General features: G+C 36.3%; 2 protein-coding genes across 4 annotated transcripts in view; one reads left to right on the forward strand and one right to left on the reverse strand.

Moving 5' to 3' along the window:
- LOC120423395 (probable G-protein coupled receptor Mth-like 1) overlaps window positions 1–24,770 on the forward strand; it is a 96,538-nt gene extending 71,768 nt beyond the window's left edge. Inside the window, exon 4 of the mRNA XM_039587186.2 lies at window positions 24,646–24,770. Within this exon, the coding sequence (XP_039443120.1) occupies window positions 24,646–24,728 (83 nt within the window). The 3' untranslated portion in view covers window positions 24,729–24,770. The remainder of the gene's footprint in view (window positions 1–24,645) is intronic.
- On the reverse strand, window positions 18,981–24,309 carry LOC120423394 (uncharacterized). Of its 3 annotated transcripts, XM_039587183.2 has the most exons (3): window positions 23,887–24,309; window positions 21,691–22,014; window positions 18,981–19,895 (listed from the first exon to the last, which is right to left on the reverse strand). In XM_039587183.2, the coding sequence occupies exons 1-3, from the start codon at window positions 24,211–24,213 to the stop codon at window positions 19,080–19,082; spliced, it is 1,467 nt and encodes a 488-aa protein (XP_039443117.1). In that variant the 5' UTR covers window positions 24,214–24,309; the 3' UTR covers window positions 18,981–19,079. The 3 variants fall into 3 exon arrangements, with proteins under 3 accessions (XP_039443117.1, XP_039443118.1, XP_039443119.1); XM_039587184.2 differs by lacking the exons at window positions 21,691–22,014; window positions 23,887–24,309 and adding an exon at window positions 21,081–21,506; XM_039587185.2 differs by lacking the exons at window positions 21,691–22,014; window positions 23,887–24,309 and adding an exon at window positions 20,357–20,913.

Consider the following 24,770-nt stretch of genomic DNA (forward strand, 5'->3'; position numbering starts at 1 on the left):
CAGATTAATGAATTTTGATGAATTTCAATTCAGGTTCATTTTAATAATACTTATTTTTCAATCTTGTTATTTTTCAGAAGCTTCAAGAACTTCAAGCACAGGCCGTCCATCAATGACAAATGCATTCGGTGTGGTGAAGAATATCACTAATAACAACATGGAATCATCAGGTGAGTAGATTTGGCTGTTGCATATGAATAATTTCCGTTTTTTCACTAACTGCAACTGCTGCATTAAAAATGGTATGAAAATACCAAATTTTGGTATTACTTGTTCAAATACCAGCGACCATAATGTGCTCTTGGTTGCCCAGTAATAGATGGTAAAATACCATGAAATCATACCAAAATCATGTATGTGAAAGACCACAGAAATACCAAAATATGATTTTCCAAGGGCGCGGGAATACCTAAAAATAAAACCATGACAATACCAAGTTTTGGTATTCAAGCAATGTTCAAAAATCCAGAAGACCTCAACTTGGTATTGAAATGGTTTTATTTTGAGGTTTTATTTTACCCTTGGAATAACATGGTTTGGTATTGTTGTGCCCTTACATATACAAGATTTTGGTATGATTTCAAGGTATTTTACCATCTATTACTGGGCAACCAAGGGCACATTTTGGTCGCTGTTATTTGCCCAAGTAATACCAAAATTTGGTATTCCCGTGTTATTTACCCCTGCTCGGGTACCCTGCTGGCCTCCATAGAGGCACTTTTTGGTCTCAATTTTGTCATATTTGGAATCCTCGGACAATTTCACGTAAGTTAGAAGTATTGGAATTGTAGTTTTGATTTAAAAAAATAATTAAATAAAACATTTTTGAAAAAAGAAATAGATTTTATTTACCCTATGATCAATACGTCAAATGCTATAGGGTAATTCTCCGCCAACTCACACAGCAGTTGCCCCGACCCCTCTTCGATTTGCGTGAAACTTTGTCCTAAGGGGTAACTTTTGTCCCTGATCACGAATCCGAGGTCCGTTTTTTGATATCTCGTGACGGAGGGGCGGTACGACCCCTTCCATTTTTGAACATGCGAAAAAAGAGGTGTTTTTCAATAATTTGCAGCCTGAAACGGTGATGAGATAGAAATTTGGTGTCAAAGGGACTTTTATGTAAAATTAGACGCCCGATTTGATGGCGTACTCAGAATTCCGAAAAAACGTATTTTTCATCGAAAAAAACACTAAAAAAGTTTTAAAAATTCTCCCATTTTCCGTTACTCGACTGTAAAAAATTTTGGAACATGTCATTTTATGGGAAATTTAATGTACTTTTCGAATCTACATTGTCCCAGAAGGGTCATTTTTTCATTTAGAACAAAATTTTTCATTTTAAAATTTCGTGTTTTTTCTAACTTTGCAGGGTTATTTTTTAGAGTGTAACAATGTTCTACAAAGTTGTAGAGCAGACAATTACAAAAATTTTAATATATATACATAAGGGTTTTGCTTATAAACATCACAAGTTATCACGATTTTACGAAAAAAAGTTTTAAAAAAGTTGGTCGTCATCGATCATGGCCGTTCATGGTCACCCGCGACAGACACGGACGACGAAACAAAGAGAAACGCAAAAAGTAACTTTTTCAAAACTTTTTTTCGTAAAATCGCGATAACTTGTGATGTTTATAAGCAAACCCCTTATGTATATATATTAAATTTTTTGTAATTGTCTGCTCTACAACTTTGTAGAACATTGTTACACTCTAAAAAATAACCCTGCAAAGTTAGAAAAAACACGAAATTTTAAAATGAAAAATTTTGTTCTAAATGAAAAAATGACCCTTCTGGGACAATGTAGATTCGAAAAGTACATTAAATTTCCCATAAAATGACATGTTCCAAAATTTTTTACAGTCGAGTAACGGAAAATGGGAGAATTTTTAAAACTTTTTTAGTGTTTTTTTCGATGAAAAATACGTTTTTTCGGAATTCTGAGTACGCCATCAAATCGGGCGTCTAATTTTACATAAAAGTCCCTTTGACACCAAATTTCTATCTCATCTCCGTTTCAGGCTGCAAATTATTGAAAAACACCTCTTTTTTCGCATGTTCAAAAATGGAAGGGGTCGTACCGCCCCTCCGTCACGAGATATCAAAAAACGGACCTCGGATTCGTGATCAGGGACAAAAGTTACCCCTTAGGACAAAGTTTCACGCAAATCGAAGAGGGGTCGGGGCAACTTTTCCCGATTTCGTGTGAGTTGGTAGAGAATTACCCTATATCAAGTAGGCGAAAACCTGTTTGACCCCTAATCCAACAAATTGTTAAAAAATATTTTAATTCATTCTAAATGGAAATTTTTCCAATCAAATTTACAACTCCAATACTTCTTATTTACGTGAAATTGTCCGAGGATTCCGAATATGACAAAATTGAGACCAAAAAGTGCCGCTATGGAGGCCTACAGGGCAAAAACTAACGTTGAAAAATGTTTGTTGCAGAAAAATCGAAAAACTATGAGAAAAATTGCGATTGGCCAAAAAGTTAATACCGTAGGCTTATAGTCTATGAAATAACCTATCTTTTGACCTATGGGAGTATGGGTGTTGGAGGATGTTGGAAAAAGATATTAAGGTTTTAAAAAAATCTATTTTTGACAGTAATTTGCAAAAGCTAAGAGAAAATTTCAAACCAATCCTAGATGTCTATGGCACATTTTGAAGTGCTTCAAAAGACCTTTCGAATGAATTTAAGAGAGTTGGAATTGATGAAGTTTTACGGGAATGCGAGCAATTTTAAGATTTTTTATGTTTTTTTGACCTCAAACTTCAAAGCCCGTTTTACCCCACTTCCCTTTGTCGTAGAGGGCTCATATTTGGCATGAGTTCATCTCATGTATAGACAAACAAACGCTGAAAGTTTCATCCAAATCGGAGCACCTCGATACGACCTGTTACACATTGGTGAAAAACTCGCTCTTAACATTTTTTTAATTAAATGTTCTGTTCTCAAGTTATATAATCTAAAAAATTTCCTACAATTTTCTCCCTGGAACATTGAAAATCGAGCAATTAGTTTTTAAGGTACACAACATCACAAAAAAAACTTTTGAGCAGTTCTATCAGATTTCGGTTATTCGATTTTTTTTTGTATTTTTTAATTCGACTGAAACTTTTTTGGTGCCTTCGGTATGCCCAAAGAAGCCATATTGCATCATTAGTTTGTCCATATAATTTTCCATACAAATTTGGCAGCTGGCCATACAAAAATGATGTATGAAAATTCAAAAATTTTGAAGGAATTTTTTGATCGATTTGGTGTCTTCGGCAAAGTTGTAGGTATGGATATGGACTACACTAGAAAAAATGATACAAGGTAAAAAAAAAATGGTGATTTTTTATTTAACTTTTTGGCACTAAAACTTGATTTGCAAAAAAATACTATTTTTTTTATTATTTGATATGTTTTAGAGGACATCAAATGCCAACTTTTCAGAAATTTCCAGGTTATGCAAAAAATCTTTGAGCGAGTTATAAATTTTTGAATCAATACTGATTTTTTCAAAAAATCGAAAAATTGGTCGCAAAAATTTTGCAACTTCATTTTTCGGTGAAAAATCAAATTTGCAATCAAAAAGTACTTTAGTGAAATTTTGATAAAGTGCAGTTCAAGTTAAATCCATTTTTAGGTGGTCGAATTTTAAATTTTTTTAAAATTATTGCACATGTTTACCCACTTTTGAAAAAATATTTTTGAAAAACTGAGAAAATTCTTTATATTTTTCACTTCTGAACTTTGTTGATACGACCCTTAGTTTCTGAGATATTGCCATGCAAAGGTTTAAAAACAGGAAAATTGATGTTTTCTAAGTCCCACCCAAACAACACACCATTTTCTAATGTCGATATCTCAGCAACTAATGGTCCGATTTACAATGTTAAAATATGAAACATTCGTGAAATTCCCCGATCTTTTTGTTTTGTTAAACCAAGACTAACATTTCAAAAGGGCCAAACATTCAATATTACGCCCTATTAAAATGTTATTCTTGGTTTAAAATTTTTGAAAATATATGTATTTTGAAAAGATCGGAAAATTTCACGAATGTTTTATTATTTAACATTGAAAATCGGACCATTAGTTGCTGAGATATCGACATTAGAAAAATTTTTGGCTTCATATGGAAAATGGCAAAATGGCTTTTTTGGGCGTACCGAAGGCACCAACAAAGTTTCAGTCAGATTAAAAAATATAAAAATTAAAATTCAAGAAAAAAGACCGATTTCGTAGAGAACTGCTCTTTTAATTAATTTTTTTTTTAATCTTGAATTTCAACTTTTGCGAAATTTTCTGATCTTTACATACGAAATAATTTCAGAATTTTACAATCAACTTTTACTTTTTAAAAGGTTTTGAAATGTTTTTATTAAAAAAGATCTGAAAATTCCGCCAAATTTAGAATTACAGATCATAGAATGAATTTTAATGTAAGTTTGGTTTTATGTTTTTAATTTAAATAATCAAGTCGTAGAGATAATTTTGTAATTGAAAATATTGAAACTTTACTAAAACCGATTAATTGGCCCATTCCCAATGCAAGTTGTAGTATCAAAAATGTAAAAACTAGAAAATTTTTGTTTTTAATTTTTTAACTCTTCTGTGTAACCAATATTAAAAAAAGAATAGTGCAGAGAATATTTCGAAACCATTAATTTTTGGAGTTTGGACTACTTCGGACACATTTTTTATGCTTAAAAAAATCTTAAACTGAACCTAACTTGAGCTTTAAAACACAAATTATTATTAAAACAAACCACGCAAAATTCCCTCTCCCAAACTGCATTAAACCAACCTATCATCATTGAGCTATGTGCCTTCTGGGAATGAGCTGCAAAAACGACGAGGAGGACCTCCCAAAATTAAATTCATTATTTGGTGCGGAGATATAGTTTCACTGGCTGCCGCTCGTTCCATGAATATGCATGCCGAACATGGTACACCTCCGTACACTTTCACTCGAATTTCTCACCCTCACAAAAGGAAAATTCAGCCCGAATCGTGCTGGGAATTCTGTTCAAAGGACTCTCCTCACCATCCACCAGAATTCAAATAGGATGCCGAAAAGGAAATGAAAGCGAAACTGTCTCCGGCATAAATGTCACAAAGATCGAGTCAGCCTGACGGAGGTGGGGGTGGGGGGGGCAAATTTTCCAGCTTCCCGGAAGAACTTTTTCCCTCCGTGTGCCGACTAGAAACAGTAGCTAGCGGCGAAAGGGAGCAGCGCCAACAGCAAACAGAGACATAACAATACAAACAAATTATTCTCTTCCGGGGCCCTTTCGTCGGCGTCGTCGTCCTTTTTCGTCCCGGGGCCATCATCATATCGGATGGGAGGGAGGGCCAAATGTCCGTTCCGACCCGAGCGGGGCCATATGTCTGGTGGTACTGGTAGAAGTTCTCGATTTAGTGCACTGTGAAAGTGAACCACTTTTCTCTGGTTTGAGGGGAAATTTGGTTGGAATGAGTCTTTAAAGATTATTTGATCAGTTTTGGTCCGGAAGATGAACTTTTATAGTTTGAGAGATCGTAAAATGCGCTCAAACTCTGAGTTTCGTTTGTTTCATACTCCAAGCCTACTATGACAGCTCGTGACTAAAGTTCGATTCTCGAAATCGAATCTTTCGAATTGCCTCATTTTCCCAGCTGGTCACTCTCCCCTATCCAAAAAAAACCCAAAATGCGTTCAAGATACCAGGCAAAAAAAGCTCGAACCCTCCGGAAATGGCACCAGAAATTAGTTCTGTTTGTTCTCAGGCCAGTGTCGCTCCGATAAGGTCCTCCGACAGGTCAGTCCGTATATTCGACCGTAGATCAACAGGACCGTCCAGTGTGTGAGAATCAACCGGAAAAGCTCATAATTGAATCAATTTGGGCGCGGCGGCGTCTGTCCTTTTGAAGTTTCCGGAGAGAGAGCTCACGCAATCTACCCGAAGCTGGGCGGTGGGGTTGATGTCCCGCCCAATGTCCGGAGTACGACGTGTGCGTGTGGTTCTTCTTTGGTACGACTGCGAATCCTTTTTTATCACCTCACCAACTTGGCAGCACTGCAGAGAGCAGTGTGGTTCATGGCTGATACCGAGAGTAGAAAGCAGTGTGAGTGTTGCGTTAAAAGCTGGGTGCAGCAAAAAAAAAAGCCGGAAGTGACTGGCAATGGCCTGATAATTGAGTTTCGGAGGCGATTTGTGAGAAGTGTCCTTTGTCGTTTGGGTGGTGGAGCTTCAAATTTTCCTGAAAGTGTCATGTGAAATGAAAAGAAGTCGCTTTTTGCGAGCACATATGGGTAATTCTCTACCAACTCACACGAAATCGGGAAAAGTTGCCCCGACCCCTCTTCGATTTGCGTGAAACTTTGTCCTAAGGGGTAACTTTTGTCCCTGATCACGAAACCGAGGTCCGTTTTTTGATATCTCGTGACGGAGGGGCGGTACGACCCCTTCCATTTTTGAACATGCGAAAAATGAGGTGTTTTTCAATAATTTGCAGCCTGAAACGGTGATGAGATAGAAATTTGGTGTCAAAGGGACTTTTATGTAAAATTAGACGCCCGATTTGATGGCGTACTCAGAATTCCGAAAAAACGTATTTTTCATCGAAAAAAACACTAAAAAAGTTTTAAAAATTCTCCCATTTTCCGTTACTCGACTGTAAAAAATTTTGGAACATGTCATTTTATGGGAAATTTAATGTACTTTTCGAATCTACATTGTCCCAGAAGGGTCATTTTTTCATTTAGAACAAAATTTTTCATTTTAAAATTTCGTGTTTTTTCTAACTTTGCAGGGTTATTTTTTAGAGTGTAACAATGTTTTACAAAGTTGTAGAGCAGACAATTACAAAAATTTTGATATATAGACATAAGGGGTTTGCTAATAAACATCACGAGTTATCGCGATTTTACGAAAAAAAGTTTTGAAAAAGTTACTTTTTGCGTTTCTCTTTGTTTCGTCGTCCGTGTCTGTCGCGGGTGACCATGAACGGCCATGATCGATGACGACCAACTTTTTCAAAACTTTTTTTCGTAGAATCGCGATAACTCGTGATGTTTATTAGCAAACCCCTTATGTCTATATATCAAAATTTTTGTAATTGTCTGCTCTATATATAATAAATCAGAAAGACCTGGAGAGACTCCCTTCAAATCATCTAACAAAGTTCATCTTTTATTATTTTTTTTTTGATTGATGAGTCTATCCCTCCAAACTACACAGTGAAAAATTGTGTAAATTTAGAAGATGCTATTCAGGACGGTTGAATATTACCTCTTTTATGATTTAATTTTATCTCAGACTGAAACAGTGTCATAACACGAGAAAAGTGTAAAACTACACATTTTCAGTTGTAAAATTACACATTTTTTTTCTGACATAAAAGATGTACCTCTTCCCAGATGTAATATTACCATGATTTTTTTTCTGTGTAGGAAAAAAAATGTAATTATTATTCCCAAATTTCACGTTAAGTAATCAGGGGAAAAACACATATTTTTTGCTGGAAAGTTAAATTTTCATTGCGAAAATTTGCTCAATGAATAAGGCTTTCTAGGCCCAGTGATGCAAACAATGATCAAGCTGTAGCTGTCACAGCCCTGCGAAGAATGTTGGTTGACATATCGGTCGGTCAGTCAAAAAAAACCAGCTAGAAGTCGCCTGACAAAAAACTTTTGCTAGAAAGAGATAGGAGATCTGATGCAAACAAACGTCCAGCTGCCATGTAAACATACTTTGAGTGTGTAAATTTTTGACTAGAAAGCCTTATTGTAAAATATTTAGTGTACATTGAATAACGTTTATCATTGTTTTTTTTATTTAAATCTTAAGTTTTATTTCAAAATGTCCTATAAACATATAAAACACAGTAGCTTATAGGACCCTTAAAAAAATAAAATAAATAAAATCAGAAATATAGTTACCAAGCACTTCTTGAACTTTGGGACCACATCAAAAATAGAAGCAATTTGCAATATTTGGGGATATTATTAAATTTAGGCTTGAAATTTAACAAAAATTTAAAATTTTGTGATTTTGTGACTGACTTTTTTTCCTAAAAATCTCTCATAAAAAACATGGTAGAAGTGTTTTCAAAAAATCTTATAATATTCTCTATTCAAATAATTTTTGTTTTCTAAATATTACTAAATTAGATGATTTATATCAGTAAATTTCAAAGTTAATGTGAACAGTGGGTAAATTGAATAACGTTTATCATTGTAAATATTTTTAAATTCAGGCTTGACATTTAACTTGAAATTTAAAATTTCCCTTCAGAAGATTGATTAATTTTTTTTAGAGATATTAAAGTTGGAACAAAGAAAAAAATGATGTTTCGATGAAGAACGAGATAATAACAATGAATTGAAATTAAAAATTTAGATGTTTGAAATGAAGTAGAATCATAAAAAAAATGGTAGAAGTGTTTCAAAAAAATCTTATGATATTCTCTTATCAAATAATTTTTATTTTCTAAATATTTCTAAATTAGATGATTTATAACAATAAATTTCAAAGTTATTGTGGACAAATAATAAATTAATACATACTAAAAAATATTTTTTTTATTTGAAAAATATCTAGTGAAATAATATAAACTCAAAAAAGTAACTTTTTGGGAGTGTTCCTTTATAAGCAGATAACTTTTTTTTCTAAAGATCTCTCAGTGTAAATGGCAAACGTTTTTTTACGAATGTTCTCATGAATTGAAGAACTGTTTCTAACATGATTGTCTATTACCTGAGAACTGAGCCCATTCAATTGCTCGGAATCCTGTTTTTTAGTGCAAGAAATAATTCCATTAAATATTTTCTAAATTTGATTATGCTTGTGTGTTCTCTAGTACTAAATCTGTTGCGATTTCTATCCTGCTTAAAAATAATGCAAAAAACCCGTTTTTAATCCAAAAATAAAAAAAAACCACCGCATAAGAATATCTTTCAAACTCCCAAATTTACTCCCACTACTTCGTTTTCGTTGTTTTCCCACCCAAATAAAACAAAACAAAACAAAAATGGGAAAATAATCGCGAATTGTTTTCCGGTTCACCCACGAAATAAATACAAAAAAATAACACAAAAACAACCGGAAACTCTGCCCAAACTTTGCAGACACGTACCGATACTGAACAAAAGCTGCATTTTTAGTACTTTAGCTCTGGCTTATGTAGACACACAAACAAAAAAAAAAGCAAACAAACAAAACTTTTCTTTATACCTCCTCGCTCGCCGCCAGAGTCGATAAATTTCCCGCGAAACGAGAAAATTTTCCAGATTGGTTATCTCGTCGTAGTATGCCCTGACGATGAAAAAAACTAACAGGGGCCAGCATTATGTTACATAACCCGAGTGGACCAGAACACTTTTAACGCCACATACGTCGGGGGGGTAATTACGTCCAAGTTGGCCGCCGGTAATGACATCGGGCGTCGCCGCCGTCGTAAGAACGTGTATCGTCGCGAAATTGATCGGATTGATGATTCAACAGAGATTTAATTACGGTTATTTTTCAACCGGCCAACTAGATGGCGCTGGTTGGTTGCTAGTTGCTACTACTGCCAGTGTAATGGGTGAGAATTATGAAACTTGTGCGGTTTTGATGTCTGGCCTCGCGGTTTGGTCATAGATTCTAAAATTTTTAACACAAAATATTATAAAAACCCCAAATTTTAATAAAGTAGATTTGTGGTACTTGTATTCCAAATGATCAACAAATTTTGAAAAAAGAATGACATCCACTTGTCTCTGACTTCAATCGCACATCCCATAGACCTTTGATAGATGGCGTCGCGGTTGCCCCGTTCAATCACGCGGGGTTGGCTTGCTTGGATAATGACATGGTGGTGTGTCGTGCAAAACTGGATCGGCAAGTGAAATGTGAACCACCCTCCCCAGCGGTGTGAAGGTCTTTGATTTGCTGACTGATATGGGAAGGTGGTGCGATTAAATGTTCTTGGAAATGTGTGTTACTTGATATGTGGCTTGCGAGTTCTTAGACGTTGGTTTTATAGCAAAAGTATTACTGAGACTGACCGTACAGGTACTTTTTCAATATATTAAACTGTGATGATATGTATCTGAAGATCATGAAATTAATTTACCTACGAACTGTGCAACAATTCAACCCAAGAAGCAATTTTGAAACACTATTAAAAAAAAAAAAGATTTTATGGTGAGTCTTTTATTTCAAGTGTCCTAACTCAAAATATCAGCCAAAGTGAATAGGAAAAAACATCACAACCTACACGGAGAAAAAAGGGTTCCCAAAATCGTGAACAAGCGTTTTTGAAAATGGGATCCACGAACAAATTGTTCAAATGTCATGATACGTGTTTCGTTTTGTGAAAAGATTCGAAAATCGATGTCTATGCTGCTATGTAACCCAAAAGGTAACCAACAAACAATGATACAATAAGTACCAACAGTTTGCTGCCAATTTATCAGCATTTTCAAACATTTCTTCATCCAATTTCCCCCAAATAACACCCAATCATCCCGAACCATTAACCAACCGCCAAAACTGCCCATTCACGTGACTTCGCGTAACCAACGTTTAACTAACGGTTTCCAGCAATTGCTTCGATTAGCGGGCGTACTTTTTCTCAGTACTTCGATCGACGGTAGAAAACCGACAAAAAACACGAAGAGGAAGCGCAATTGAAGTGGACTTTGTTTTCCGCACCTAATCCATCATCTAACACGGCGCGCGGCAAACCACTTTCGTGGAAATTGGCAATCATCGACAACATCATCGCCCACCACCAAGAAGACACGGTGGGTCTCTTTAAGCAAACGGAACTATTATGAGGACCGTGGGTTTCACAGTTTGAAAAATTTAAATTTTCAACTTTGAAGTTTGGTTTTTAACAAAATTTATATGTTTTTATCTGTGCACAAAAAGAGATCCAAGAATCGTGCCCATCAGATCAGTTCAAACACAGAACAACCGCTAGTTTGAACCCTTTCGCGTTGATCTCAACTGCCAACTTCAGCACCACTTGAAACGGTTCTTCGCGCAGGTTGACCGATATTGGACCGCGTGACTACCGACTCTTCACGATGTTCTATGGTTAGCTGATGACGTGATACAGAGAATGAAGGGACCACTGCGCTCGATGCCTCTCATTTATCGCACTTTTTATTTACTGCACGAGAGCTCGAAAGGAGCGGAGCATACTTCTGCAGGCCAGCAGTTTATTAAATCAAAACAATGATAAGCAATTAGAGTTAATTCAATTCGATGAAATTATCGGCACTTGTGGGCCGATGTAAATAGGCACAGGGCGAAACCGTTTCGCGGCGCGATGATCTTCGCCGGCGATTCCATTTTAATAGACAGCGAAGAAATGCAGGCAAAAAATTGAAATTCATACCGGCACAAGCCGGTTGGTCGAAGTTATGGGCCGGGTTATGATGACCGGGAACGTCACGGACGATATGCGGACAGTGGTGCCCTGAAATTGAGTCGGTTTGGTTGAAAAACAATGCGTGTCACGTGTGTCTTCATCGGAGGTCCGACGCTCACCGAACTTTTTTTTTATTTTTTTATTAAAATTTTATTTTTCACGCAAATTTTATTTGAGAAGCAGCTTTTCCTTAATATTCATATTCCATCAGACCTCTGTGCCCACTTTTCAGCTGTTTTGCGATGATGGGTTCGTCCCCGGACAGTCTGCGCTCCGTGGCGGACCCGATTTGCGGTAGCAACCTCCGCCGCAGAACTGTGTGCGCGGAATAAATTTGCATTGTAATTTATGGTATTTAGCGTAGAATTTATTTTATAACGGTGATCGGTTGGGCAGCAGCAGCAGCATAAAGTGTTGGGGCCTTTCTCCTCATCGCGTTATGCTGCTACTGTTTTTGTTGCTGCTGATGTTGTTTGCGAACGCGCAAATTAAGGGCTTACGAGGGCAGATTAGCGGTGTCCATCCCGGGAGAGAGAGAGAGTGAGGATGATTACGGCTGTTGTGGACTTAATGTTTTGCAAACATTTTAATGCATCCTTCGTGATGGGAGGGCAAATTGGTTGGTGGGAAAAATGGAGGGTAAATCTTGTTAAGTGTTTTGAAACAAATTTTATTTGAAGTTTTTGTCTTTAAACCAAGGGTGCCCAACCTTCTGGCCCTACGGGCCAGATCTGATTTTTCTAAAGCAGTGGCGGGCCGGAACTAATATTTGATAAAAGTTGAAAAAGTTAACACATGTTTGTTCATTTTTTATGATTGGGTTCTTTAAAAGAAAATAAATAAAAGAAATAGTGTTGCAAAAAAGATTCCGAAATCTTGATTTTAAGAATGAAAAACAAAGATTACATTCAAAAATGTGTTTATTTGAGTTATTTTAATTTTTGTTTGTTTAAAATTGTATAGTTATTGTTTTGAAAGATTGCAATTTTTTATAAAAAAAATCATTCAAATTTCAATGGTCGTTGCAATTTTTAAAGTTAAATTTCCTCAACACTACGATATAAAAAAATCAATGAGACATGATAAAATTTATTCAAACGAAATTTGGATTCTTATATCCCTTTAAAAAAACACACTTTTTGCGTTTTTATGCAGTTTTATTCAAATATTTAAAAAAATATTTTAAAGTGATTTTTAACACAAGCTAAATTTAAAAATTTAAAACTTTTTTCATGTCCCATTTTGAGACATTATTTTAATATTTTTAAAATATTGGTAGCGATTTATTCTCGGTATGAATAATTTGCCCTTTAAACTTGATTAAAAAAACTTTACTACCGAAAATTTGTTCTGGAAAAATTCCTGAGCTTTTGCATACTTATTTATTCAAAAAAATAAATATAGAAAATAGAAAAAAAAACTTCTATTTGAAATAAACACAGTAAAAACCGAAAGAAATTCAAATTTAGTGTCTTTTTGTTCATTTTTATACAACGATTCAAGTTTTTCCAAAATTTCACAATTTTACGAAATGGATAATTTTGTTTTCTTGACAATAAATTTATTTATTTAATATTTTATGAACAGCCTTGAGGGCCGGTCATAGAATTATTTTGAAAAGCCGTTGCGGGCCGGATGAAATGGCTTCACGGACCGGATCCGACCCGCGGGCCCGACGTTGGGCAGGCCTGCTTTAAACCATTCTAGATTTCCAAAACAACAAAAAATCGACGTCTAACATCTGAAAATATTTTTTCAGAAAGTTGATAAAGTTGATCTGAGAAAAACTTTGATTTTCATTATCAGCAACCAAAGGTCGGATCAACAATTATCAAAAAAGCAAAGTGTAAAAAAAATCTTAGCTTTTCGAAAAAAATTAAAAAAATAAAATTGAACAACTTTGTTGAAAAATTTAACCTTAAAATTGTTATAAACCAAAAACGGTGAACTTAATTAAATATTTTCAAAACTTATTGACTTTTTGATTTTGAATTCATCTTTACATCGAATATTGATTATTCGATCTTAAACCCTCTACTGCCCAAATTTTTTTTTGTAATTTTTTTCCGTGTTCATTTTGGGCAACTTTTGCTGTACGAAAAACTTTACTTCTCTTGTTTTATGTTTTTATTTTTTTATTTTTAGAATTTTAATCATAACATTTTTCCTTTCTAATTTTTTCATGTTTTTACAATCACTTTTTCAACCATTATCATAAATATTGTAAAAAAACGTAAAAGCATAGTCTGAGAAACTACAAAAAATACTGCATACTGCTTCAAATTAAAATATAGGAAATGTTAGTAAATACACAGCCAAAGTTGACTCCTCAAAAATTCACATTTTTTAAAACATTGACAAAGTCACGTAAATCAAGTCAAACCTCCAACCCAACAATTTTCTTGAAGATCAATAATTGTTTGATCAAAAATTATTTGAAAAATTGGTGTTTGGCGAATTTTTAGATCGAAGCCCATCTCGAGGCGGAGTTGGGTTGTAGAGGTTGATATACACTTTCGAAACTTTTCAAAAAAAAATTTCTTTCTATTCAAAACTTGGCCAAAAACAAAAAAAAATCTTAGTCGAGTTTTTGTTATAGCCAAAATAAGTATTTTTTCTGATTAGTCTTAATTATTACCTACAGATCGACCAAAGACACCAAATCGATCAGAAAATCTATTTTCGATTGTCTCGACCATAAAAAAAGATTTTTTGTTCAATTCAATGTGTCGTAAGAAAATATGAATCCTCCTTTAAAATATGTCCAAGTCATTTCTTGCCAGCCATATCTCTTCCACAAATTCATTATCTTTTCTCAACGAGGAAAAAACTCATCTCAAACCCAAAAGTGGTGCATTCCAGCCGAACATAAACCTGTTTTCTTGCCCGAGGCTCCCGATTCTGGTCTCCGGTCTCTAATGAAACGTCTCCAGGACACATTTCATAGCGCAGCTCGAGCGGAAAGAAAAATCCTTTCCCCAAACCAACAAAGGATCGGGGCCAACGCCAACGACGCTAGAACAAGAAATTCATTTAAAGGTGCATCCCAGCAGCCCTGGGGGGAAAATATCTTGTGAAAAGAAATTGCCTCGAGAGAATTTTTCCCAGCGCCCTCACCAGACAATACACTCGGTAATGGGATTTTCTGCCTCTTCCGGAGCGCTTCCGGAACGGAGGTCCAAAAGCGGCACTCGAAAAGTGAGATTCGGCTTCCGGTTGAAAAATTGAGAGAATGAGCGAGACAAAAAAAGTTTGGAATAAATCCTCCTTGGTTCGGGGTTTTTTTTTTCGGGGGAGAAGATTGCAATTCGCTTCGCTATTGTTTTCATGAAAAATTGAGAGAAAAAGTGCACTTCACTGAAAATAAATAGAACGAAGCTGAATAAACACAATCTCCTGGTGGCGGCGGTTACGCCACACCGCACCGGAAGATGGCGAGAGCGGGAGTAAAAAATGGACCAAATTGCGACATTTCAATTAGGGCCATTGGGGCAAACTAGTTTTCGATTTTCCCATTTTCCAACCACGCAGCAAAGTGTTTTTTGTTCTACAAGGTTGGGAACATTTTTGGTCAATAAATTTCGGCTGCAATTTGTCTTCCACGGCGGCGGTTCTTGCCACACAGAAACACAGCTTGCTCTGATTTCATTTTCTATTATTTTTTAGAGGGGGAAAGGGATTTTCCCAAGAAAATCTACGACGACGACGACGAACCAAGGCTTTTCGTGGCGTTTCAAACTTAACGGTTGAATTAAGCATTGTTTTTGTTTTCTGTTTTCCGGGGATGTTGTGAAACAAAACAGAGGAAAATAAAGAAGCAAAAAAAAAAACGCCAGCTGAGCTAAACCAAACTGTGCGCATAAACAACCGTGGGCCAGCTTGCTTCAGAGAGTGGCTTAGAGTTGTGAAAATGTTTGTAAATATTAGAATATAATATTTTCATGCTGAGCACACTTTTTTGACGACGGGTAACGATTGGAATTTTAAAGCTGCTAGAGCTATACTTGGTGCAGATGGGCAAATTGTATGAAAAATACATGACATCTAAATTAATTTTTGATTTAATTTCAAATTTCAAGTATCTTGTAACCAAATTTTAGGCTACTGTATAAAACTCAAAACCGTCATCATGGAGGACAATTTTCCCATTTTTGTAAGACCTACTCTCACCCTAGACCCAATGTCACCCCTGATGACGAAACTTTCTTTCTTAATTTGTTCTCAGATTTTTAGAGTTTTTATTCAAATTTTCATTGACAAAAAATGTACTTAATTGTATTGTATACTGGAAATACATTGTATAACATTTATTTTTGTAATTATATTCAAACTTCAAAAAGGTTTCCAGGTGTTTATTCAAGTAAATTTCACATTTTGATCAGTTATGAAGCTTTTCACAAAAAATATTTTTTTATTTATTACAAAATATCGATTTTGGTAAATTTAATCTCTTTTGATTTTTAAAAATAATATTTTGATGTGTTTTTGTGGACAAATATTCTAATTTTTTTTCTTCATTTATGATGATTTTATGATTGATTTTACGAATTTACTAGTTTTTGCTCCGTTACAAATATTAAAACACCAAATATTAAAACACCAAAAAATCAAGGGAACAAAATATTTCCGAAAAATAAAATTTTCATTGACAAAAAATGTACTTGATTTTATTGTATACTGGAAAAACATTTTTATTTTTGTAATTATTCAAACTTCAAAAGGGTTTCCAGCATCGTGTCAGACTTTTCACTAATCCGGATTTACTTGGATTTTTAGGAAGTAATTCAGTAATTTCGTATTTACCCAGTAAGTAACTAGTGCTTCTAGTAATTCCTGATGATTCTAGTAATTATTGATAATTCCATGATTCAGGGTGACCACTCAACTCCCATTATCAATTTTATACTTTTTTAAACTGACAAACGTATAGGGGTAATTCTCTACCAACTCACACGAAATCGGGAAAAGTTGCCCCGACCCCTCTTCGATTTGCGTGAAACTTTGTCCTAAGGGGTAACTTTTGTCCCTGATCACGAATTCGAGGTCCGTTTTTTGATATCTCGTGACGGAGCGGCGGTACGACCCCTTCCATTTTTGAACATGCGAAATTTGGTGTCAAAGGGACTTTTATGTAAAATTAGACGCCCGATTTGATGGCGTACTCAGAATTCCGAAAAAACGTATTTTTCATCGAAAAAAACACTAAAAAAGTTTTAAAAATTCTCCCATTTTCCGTTACTCGACTGTAAAAAATTTTGGAACATGTCATTTTATGGGAAATTTAATGTACTTTTCGAATCTACATTGTCCCAGAAGGGTCATTTTTTCATTTAGAACAAATTTTTTTATTTTAAAATTTCGTGTTTTTTCTAACTTTGCAGGGTTGTTTTTTAGAGTGTAACAATGTTGTACAAAGTTGTAGAGCAGACAATTACAAAAATTTTGATATATAGACATAAGGGGTTTGCTTAAAAACATCACAAGTTATCGCGATTTTACGAAAAAAAGTTTTGAAAAAGTTACTTTTTGCGTTTCTCTTTGTTTCGTCGTCCGTGTCTGTCGCGGGTGACCATGAACGGCCATGATCGATGACGACCAACTTTTTTAAAACTTTTTTTCGTAAAATCGTGATAACTTGTGATGTTTATAAGCAAACCCCTTATGTATATATATCAAAAATTTTGTAATTGTCTGCTCTACAACTTTGTAGAACATTGTTACACTCTAAAAAATAACCCTGCAAAGTTAGAAAAAACACGAAATTTTAAAATGAAAAATTTTGTTCTTATATGAATAATTGAACATTTTGGACTTATGAATGACACACAACTGTGCATTTATTCTAGAGGCAGATCCATACAGCGTCAGTGTTTATTTGGTCGAAGTGTACTAATTCATTGGCAGATCTGATTCTAGTTGTAATGTACGACAAGACTAGTGACGGACGTGACAGGACGAGGGCCCAGTTTAGAGGTTTCGACATCAACGATGTGCGGCTGGATCACCCTCTCAAAAAAAAAAAAAAAAAAAAAATCAAAGAACGCTTTATACATGATTGCTTGTATTATTCTTTCAAAAAAAAAAAAATAATAGAAAAATAACAAGGAATTCGTTTAAAAAAAAAGTGTTTTCCAAGTTCCTTTTTTTGGTAAAATTTGATTGTGAATTTTTGAATCCATGTTAATTTATCTAGTTGTTAGTATTTTTTTAATTTTTTTTCCTGTAATAAATTAAGTTGGATTACATTTTATTTTTAATCACTTATGTTATGAAAAATGTTTTACGAGACAAATTCTTAAAACATTTTTGAAATAACTTGAATCAAAATTTCTTGGATTATTTTTTTGCAATTTAAATTTTTTTTTCATGTTTTCAAAACGTAATTTTCTTCCATTTATTCATTGAGAACGAACAACGATTGGATTTTATTCAATATTTAAGTTTTCCGATAACTGAAAATCAAGCTTTATTCATACTAATTTACCCATATTCACAAAAATGTTTGAGGTAAACAATTGTAAAAAAATATTTGAAACAATTTGTGAATTAAGTTGAACAAATCAAAAACTTTACCACAAAAAATCATTGCCAAACTTAAGTTAGAATCTTTTTCAAATATTCAGTTAATGTGACAAAATGATACAGTATATTTACTTTACGCTGGCCATACTCGTTGAAATCAGGCTGTTTATTATATTAGTTTTTTTATTAGCTCGGTTTTTGTATTAAGTTAGATGTTACCTCTTGTTTGATAAACAAAAAAATATGAAAATCTCTTGATTCATAATCAAATGTTATTAAAATCTGTGCCAAATGCATCGAATATTTCTTAGGATTTTTAATGTCTTAAATAGCCTTTTCATTATCAAATACGTTGAAATAGTGAAGGGACCATAAATTTCAGGGTGGTTAAAAATCTTCGTGAGTCTATCTTCAAAAATACAACGCAGAATTCGAAAAGTGAAAATATATGTGTAAATCCAGTATTTCCAGAAGAAAGTGCAAAGATTTATGTAGGATTCACTCGGTGAAAGCAATTTAGATTTCCACGAAATCCGTGAAAATCGCGATGATTTTTAATCACCCTGAAATTAAAACTAAGTTACTAAAGAAGAATTGAGTGAATTTAATTTGAAAATTGTACAACATATTCAAGAGTTGGAAAATAATTTTCAATAAAGTTGGGATTGCCGACTTTTTGACAAAAAAAAAACAACAAATTACCGACTTTTTCCCGACTTTCCGACTTGAGTGACCACCCTGAATTGATTCTTTTTTGGGAAATCATTCTATTTCAATTATTTAACAATAAATTAGCTATTTTAAATAGTAATCTCGATAACACTTTTTTTAATCTATTTTTTGTTTATTTATTTTTATGTTAGAAGTTTCTCTCGGATTTTGAGCAAGTAATCAAGTAGTATCGAATCGGAGGGGAATTTCAGAGAAATTTGTTGAAAATTCCCCGTTTCCCGGGAATTTGGTAACCCCGGGAAATCGGACGCTCTAATTACTTACCTTAGTTATGTTCACTAATTAATTACAGTGTGATAATAAATAATCAGAAGTTTATTAGTTCAGTTCATGTCACAGTTTATTCAGTTATATTTACATGTCTTTGTACTCTTGTACCGTCTTCAAAATCAAAAACCAAGCAATAAAATCAAACAACCACTTAATTAACCGCATAATGCGCCGGCCCAGCTCGCTGCAGCGTTCCCATCTCAGCCTCAAACAGCACATCATTAATCGCCTTCTCCGCCAGCATGCGCTGATCGTTCGGCAGCTGGCGCAACTTCATGGCCACGTTCCTCCCGTACACGTCGAACCGATCTTCCGCCGGCGGCTGGTAGAGGTAACTTCCGTGGAACGACGAGTGCTGCGCCGAGGTGTCGTTCGAGTGGCCGGACATGTTCACCGTCAGCGGATCGACCGACGACGCTTCCGGCTCGTTGAGCCGTTCGATCATCAGCCGCTGGATCTTGCGCGGCGGTTTGACGTCCTTCTCCGGCGAGTGCGGCTTGAACTCGATCATGTAGTCTTCCTCGTCGCACATTTCGTGCGCCTCCTCCTCCCCGTCGTTCGTGTCTTCGGGGTGGTACTTTTCGCTCTCGTCATCTTCCTCCTGGTCCTCTTCAGAACTCTCCTCACCTTCGTTGTCCAGGAACGCCAACAGGTCAAAGTACCACAGCGTCGTGCGGTAGTTCGGATTGGCGCGGATCTTCTTGATCTCCTTGCGGTACGGACTTCGCAGGCTGTTGATCTGCTTCACGACGGCGTACGCGTCCGCGTCCGGTTGGATCTCCTTCAGCTTGTTGGCCAACTTTTGGTACGCTTCGGCTTTGAGCTCCCGGTTGCGGTACTGCTTCGAGTTGACCTTCCACAGGGTGGGTTCGCTCTCGTACAGCTGGATGAACTCGCGCAGCACCTTGCGCTTGTTCAGGATCTGGGCTTTGGTCTTGCGGACGGGCACTTTGGCGGGTTTGATGTCCTAGGGGAGAGAGGGAAAAAATATTGGTTATCAGACATTTTTCAAAAAAAATATAATGGAAATGAGATTTTCAAAAAAGTGTCACGTGGTTTGTGGATGGTCCCGTTCCAAAAAAAATGATGACAGGAAAAGTAAGCAGTTTCACAGCGGAACTCCATATAAAAACGTTATGCTCCAAGTCATCTTGCAAGTTTTTGACAGTTGCATAACAAATCATTTTGTGATTAAAATCACGTTCAAAAATTATCAAAACAGCCTTTTGAAACAAAAAAGTCATGCTTGTGCTTGAACAGCTTCCATTGTTAATGTTTACAACTGGGATCATTCGAAAATCACGTTACGCCCTCTGAATTATCATCCCACCGTTTTGAAGCAAGAATGTCCAAAATTTGGCACCCTCATGCCATTTCCCCGTACACGGGACACTCCTAAATCGATTGATTGCCACCTTTGGAACCTACTTCGTCACCGTTCTCCTCCCCTGCTTCTCCACCCTCCTCGCCCTCTTCCGGCGTCTCCGAGTCCTTCAGAAAGTCCAACAGGTCATAGTACCACAGCACCGGCTTGTACTTCGGATTGAGCTTCACCATCTGGGCCTCCTTCCGGTACGGCGACCGGATCGTGTTAATCTTCTTCACCACACTGTACGTGTCGGCGTCCGGATCGACCTCGCGCAACTTGGCCAGCAGTCGCTCGTACGCGGCGGCCTTCACCTCCCGGTCCCGGTAGGCCCGCGACTTGACGCGCCACAGCGCCGGCTCACTTTTGTACACCTCGATAAATTCGCGCAGATTATCCTGCAGAAACTTGGGCGAATTTCTTGCACTCATTTTGACCGCAGATTTTCTCACTTTTCGATTCCGAACTGATGCGCTTGGTGTTGTTCTGCAAACGAAGATGGCGAACTTTGCTAGAATACTGCAGAGGAGTTCGTTACGAGCGAACGTTTTGCTGCGCAGGTTTCACAAACACAACTGTCTGCAGAGGTGGTGTGCGTGCAAACGGTTGGCAGAGAACAGTGGAAAGCACGTGGACTGAAACAGGCCGAGGTGGTGTGCGTGCGCAGTAGGCGGACGCCGGTAGGTACACTCAAAACAGAACTACCCGAGGGTGGGTAGGAATTTTGAAGTTGAGATAACTTCTACCAACAGTTTTATTAGTGAAAATTGATCAAAATATACAAACCACATAATTTTCCGCCGGCACGTGTGACTCCTCCATAAAGTCCAACTCCTTCCAGTACCACAAAACCGGTTGATAGGTCGGATTAGCATCAAGCTTCCTAACTTCAGCCCAATAACTGCTCCGAATCGTGTTAACCCTCTTAATCGCGGCCCACCGGTCAGCCGACGGATCAAATTCCTGCATTTTAGCTATCAAACGCTTGTAAGCCCGTTCTTTGAGCCACCTATCGCGATGTTCGTTCGATTTGAGTCGCCAAATGCACGGTTCACTCTTCAGAACGTGCACAAATTCGACCATATTTTGGCGTAATTTCTTGCGATGCAACATAAACTGCTCCTTTCGCGTTAGCTGTTCCGGTTCTTCGTCGCACGACATTGTTATTAGCACTGTTCTGCAGCGGCCCGATTTTCGCTCTGCTGCAGTTCACGGACTTCTGCGCAGTTGAGCGCGGTCGTAGCAGGCGGTGAACCGTGTGTTGGTGAGGAACAGTTTTCTTTTACCAATACTACTGCAGGTAAATTGGTTCGAACAGAACTCTGTACTTGCTCGTTTCAATTAGGACTTTTTTGAATTTAAACATAAATAAAAAAAAGACGTAAAAGTGACTCACCTCCTCTCCCGGCACCGGCTGGTCGTAGTCCTTGATGAAGCTAATCTCGTCGTAGTACCACAGCCCGGGCTCGTACGCCGGATCTTCCCGCACGCGGCGCCACTCGATCAGGAACTTCTTCCGCATCACGTTGATCATCTTGATGGTGGCCCACCGATCGGCCGTGGGTCGAACCTGCTGCAGCCGTTCCACCAGCCGGGCAAACCCGGCGGCCTTCAGGTCCTGGTCGCGGTACTGCCACGACTTGGTGCGCCACACGGCCGGTTCCGACTTGAGGATGGCGATAAAGTCGACCAGGACGTCCTCCGGGATGGCGGTGATTGACTGTTTTTTATTTGGGAATTAAGAAAAACTCTTAATTTATAACTTCTAAAATTACAAAATATTCAAAAAGATTTTTTCATAATTTTACATTAAAACTTAGAAAAAATACTAGATCTTTAAGAATAATTTTTATGGATGATAAATGAATCTTAATAGATGAATGGAGTTTTTCAAAAAACTCTAATTGTCTGTAACGATTTTTTTAATTGCGAAAAAATTAAAATGAAACTAGATTTCAAGCCCAATTTTTAACATTAAAATCAAAAAATATTATAAAATGCTTTATACTTTTTGACCGTTGTGCAATTTGCTAAATAGAAATAAATTTATGATTATATTTTTTTTCTGAAGTTTTACGTCTTTTCAGATTTGTTCTCCCAAAAATCAAAATTTATAAAAAAGATTTAAAAAGTTTTATTAAAAATTAATAAATAAACGTTATGCAATACGTTATAAATAATTTGCAATCAATTTAACTTTTTTCAATCAAAATTTAAAATTTTCAGCATCAAAACCTCCCGGTCTCGGTACGTTCATAAAAAAATTAATATATTTTGTCACATTATAAACCTGCACAAAATATTCAATGCATAAAAACATATTTGACAAATTTAGTCTTTATTTAAGAGAACATAATATTTTTTAATGCATGAAATTTTCATTAAAATTTTAGAAAATATCTGTTTATTTCTTTTTGCTGAATTTATTGTTTTGTGTTCAAGGTATTTTCAATATCTTTCAAAACATAATTTTAGATTGTTTCCTGAACCAAAATTATACTGATAACGATAAAAATTTCATGCTTTATACTTTAACATTTTCATCGATTTGAATTCTTCATGAGGCTGTATCTCAAAATTAATGGTTCAATTTTCAAAACTTCAGAGAGAAAAATTGTTGAAAACTAATTCTTTTCAAGAATTTTTATTAACTGTTATTATTTAAATGCAGAAATAACAAAAAGAAAAAAAAACGAAAAATTATACCTCAAACTTGCTTTAACTTCAAATGGTACATTTTATCAAAAAAAAAAAAAATAATAAGTATTTTTTGAGTGCAAATTTAATTTTGCTTTCAAAAATGACGTTTTAATTTTGTTGTCCATGTTTTCGACATTTTACAAAACGTGATTTTTATTCAAAAAATCATATTTCATAAACCAGATTTTACACCATCACGTACTATGGCTCAGAAAATGTATTTTTTTAGTCCTAAAACATATAAAAAAATCGAAAATTGAAAAAACATACAGTCCAGGCTCGATTATCCGAAGTTTCGATGTTCGATTTTCCGATGGTTTGGGACTTCGAATCACGACAAAAAAAGATTTCGTATTTTTTAATTTTCTTGTTTTTAACATGTAATACGAGTTCTGGGACCCCATTTTAGTCAAATTTGAACATTTGATTGCCTTTTCAATTAAAATTTGCATTTTTCGATATGTTTTCACCGCCATTTTGGCCGCCAACTTGGATTTAAAAATTCTAAATCATTTTAGAGTAGTTTAACGGTCATACTTAAGGGTTACAAAAAAAGCTACAAAAAAAAAAACATTTTTCTTCGTGATTCGATTATCCGAAGTGAAATTTTTCTGAGGCCTCCGGATAATCGACTTTAAGTTTTAGTGATAAAAGGTTAATAAAAAACATTTTTTTCCGTGTACCTTTAAAATAAAAAAAAAATTACCTGTTTTTTCCGTTAGGTCGTAATCATAACCTACAATCATAAGTGTACTTTGTACGCACTTTATTACGACACTTCTATGAAACGCCAAACACGTGACTTGAAAGGTTAAGAGAGTACGACAGTTTTGAAATATAACCGTTACACATTTTATGAATGACCCCCTCGAAACCCAATTTCCCCACTCACCTCATCCCCCGAGTAACTTTCATCCTTGACGTCATCGTCCTTCAGAAATTTGTGCACCAGCGGAAAGTACCACAAACTCGGCTCGTAGTCCGGATTCTCCTTGACCACTTTGGCCTCGCGCCGATAATTGCTCCTCAAGCTGGCAATCTTCTTAATCACCGCGTACCGGTCCGCGTCCGGGTTGACCTCCCTCAGCTTGGCCACCAGCCGCTTGAACGCCTTGTCCTTGCCTTCCTTCAAGTTCACGTTCGCACTGTACAGCGACGGTTCACTTTCCCAGATCTGGATGAACTCCGTCGTGTTGTCTCGGTTTGCGGCGCGATCCATTTTTTTAGTCGCGGAATTTTCGCCGATGCTTGCACAGAATGACGCGTCCGAAACTACTGCGAGCAAAATGTCTGCGACTCGAAGTGCTGTGCCGACGGCACCAATACTACTGCGCAGCGGCGGTGTGTACAGAGCGGGGTGTGCGTAGAATCGGTGTGTTTTGATGTGGTTTGTCTGTTGCTACCAATACACTGCTGTACGGCCGGCGTCGTTTACACTGTGAACGGAGTAGGCACTGATGCGGCACAGAAGTTTACGGGGAAAGTGTGGAGACTTTTTTGTAATTGATTGCAGGTCGCAGTAGGCTGGTACAGATGTGGGCACGTGGGATATTGTGGTACCTAATTTGAACACGTGATTGGTTAGATTCTACCTTACAAAAAATATGTTTATCAAATTAACTAATTAACTTTCAATTTCTTCTCATTGCAGCAATCACCATGCACTTCTTCTTCCTGGCTGCGTTCTTCTGGTTGAACACAATGTGCTTCAACATCTGGTGGACTTTCCGGTAAGTTTACTGTCTATTGTCCAGGGGTGGTCCGTCCCCCAAAAAC

Source organism: Culex pipiens, chromosome 2 (genome assembly GCF_016801865.2).
Source record: "Culex pipiens pallens isolate TS chromosome 2, TS_CPP_V2, whole genome shotgun sequence".
NCBI classification, from domain to species: Eukaryota; Metazoa; Arthropoda; class Insecta; order Diptera; family Culicidae; genus Culex; species Culex pipiens.

Bases quoted from the DNA above. Each gene is read 5' to 3' on its own strand.
- LOC120423394 (XM_039587183.2), bottom strand. From the start codon at position 24,213: ATGGATCGCGCCGCAAACCGAGACAACACGACGGAGTTCATCCAGATC. The intron at 22,015-23,886 runs GTGAGTGGGGAA...AATAAAAAACAG, and splicing joins AAAGTTACTCGGGGGATGAG to TCAATCACCGCCATCCCGGA. The intron at 19,896-21,690 runs GTGAGTCACTTT...TCTCTCCCCTAG, and splicing joins AGCCGGTGCCGGGAGAGGAG to GACATCAAACCCGCCAAAGT.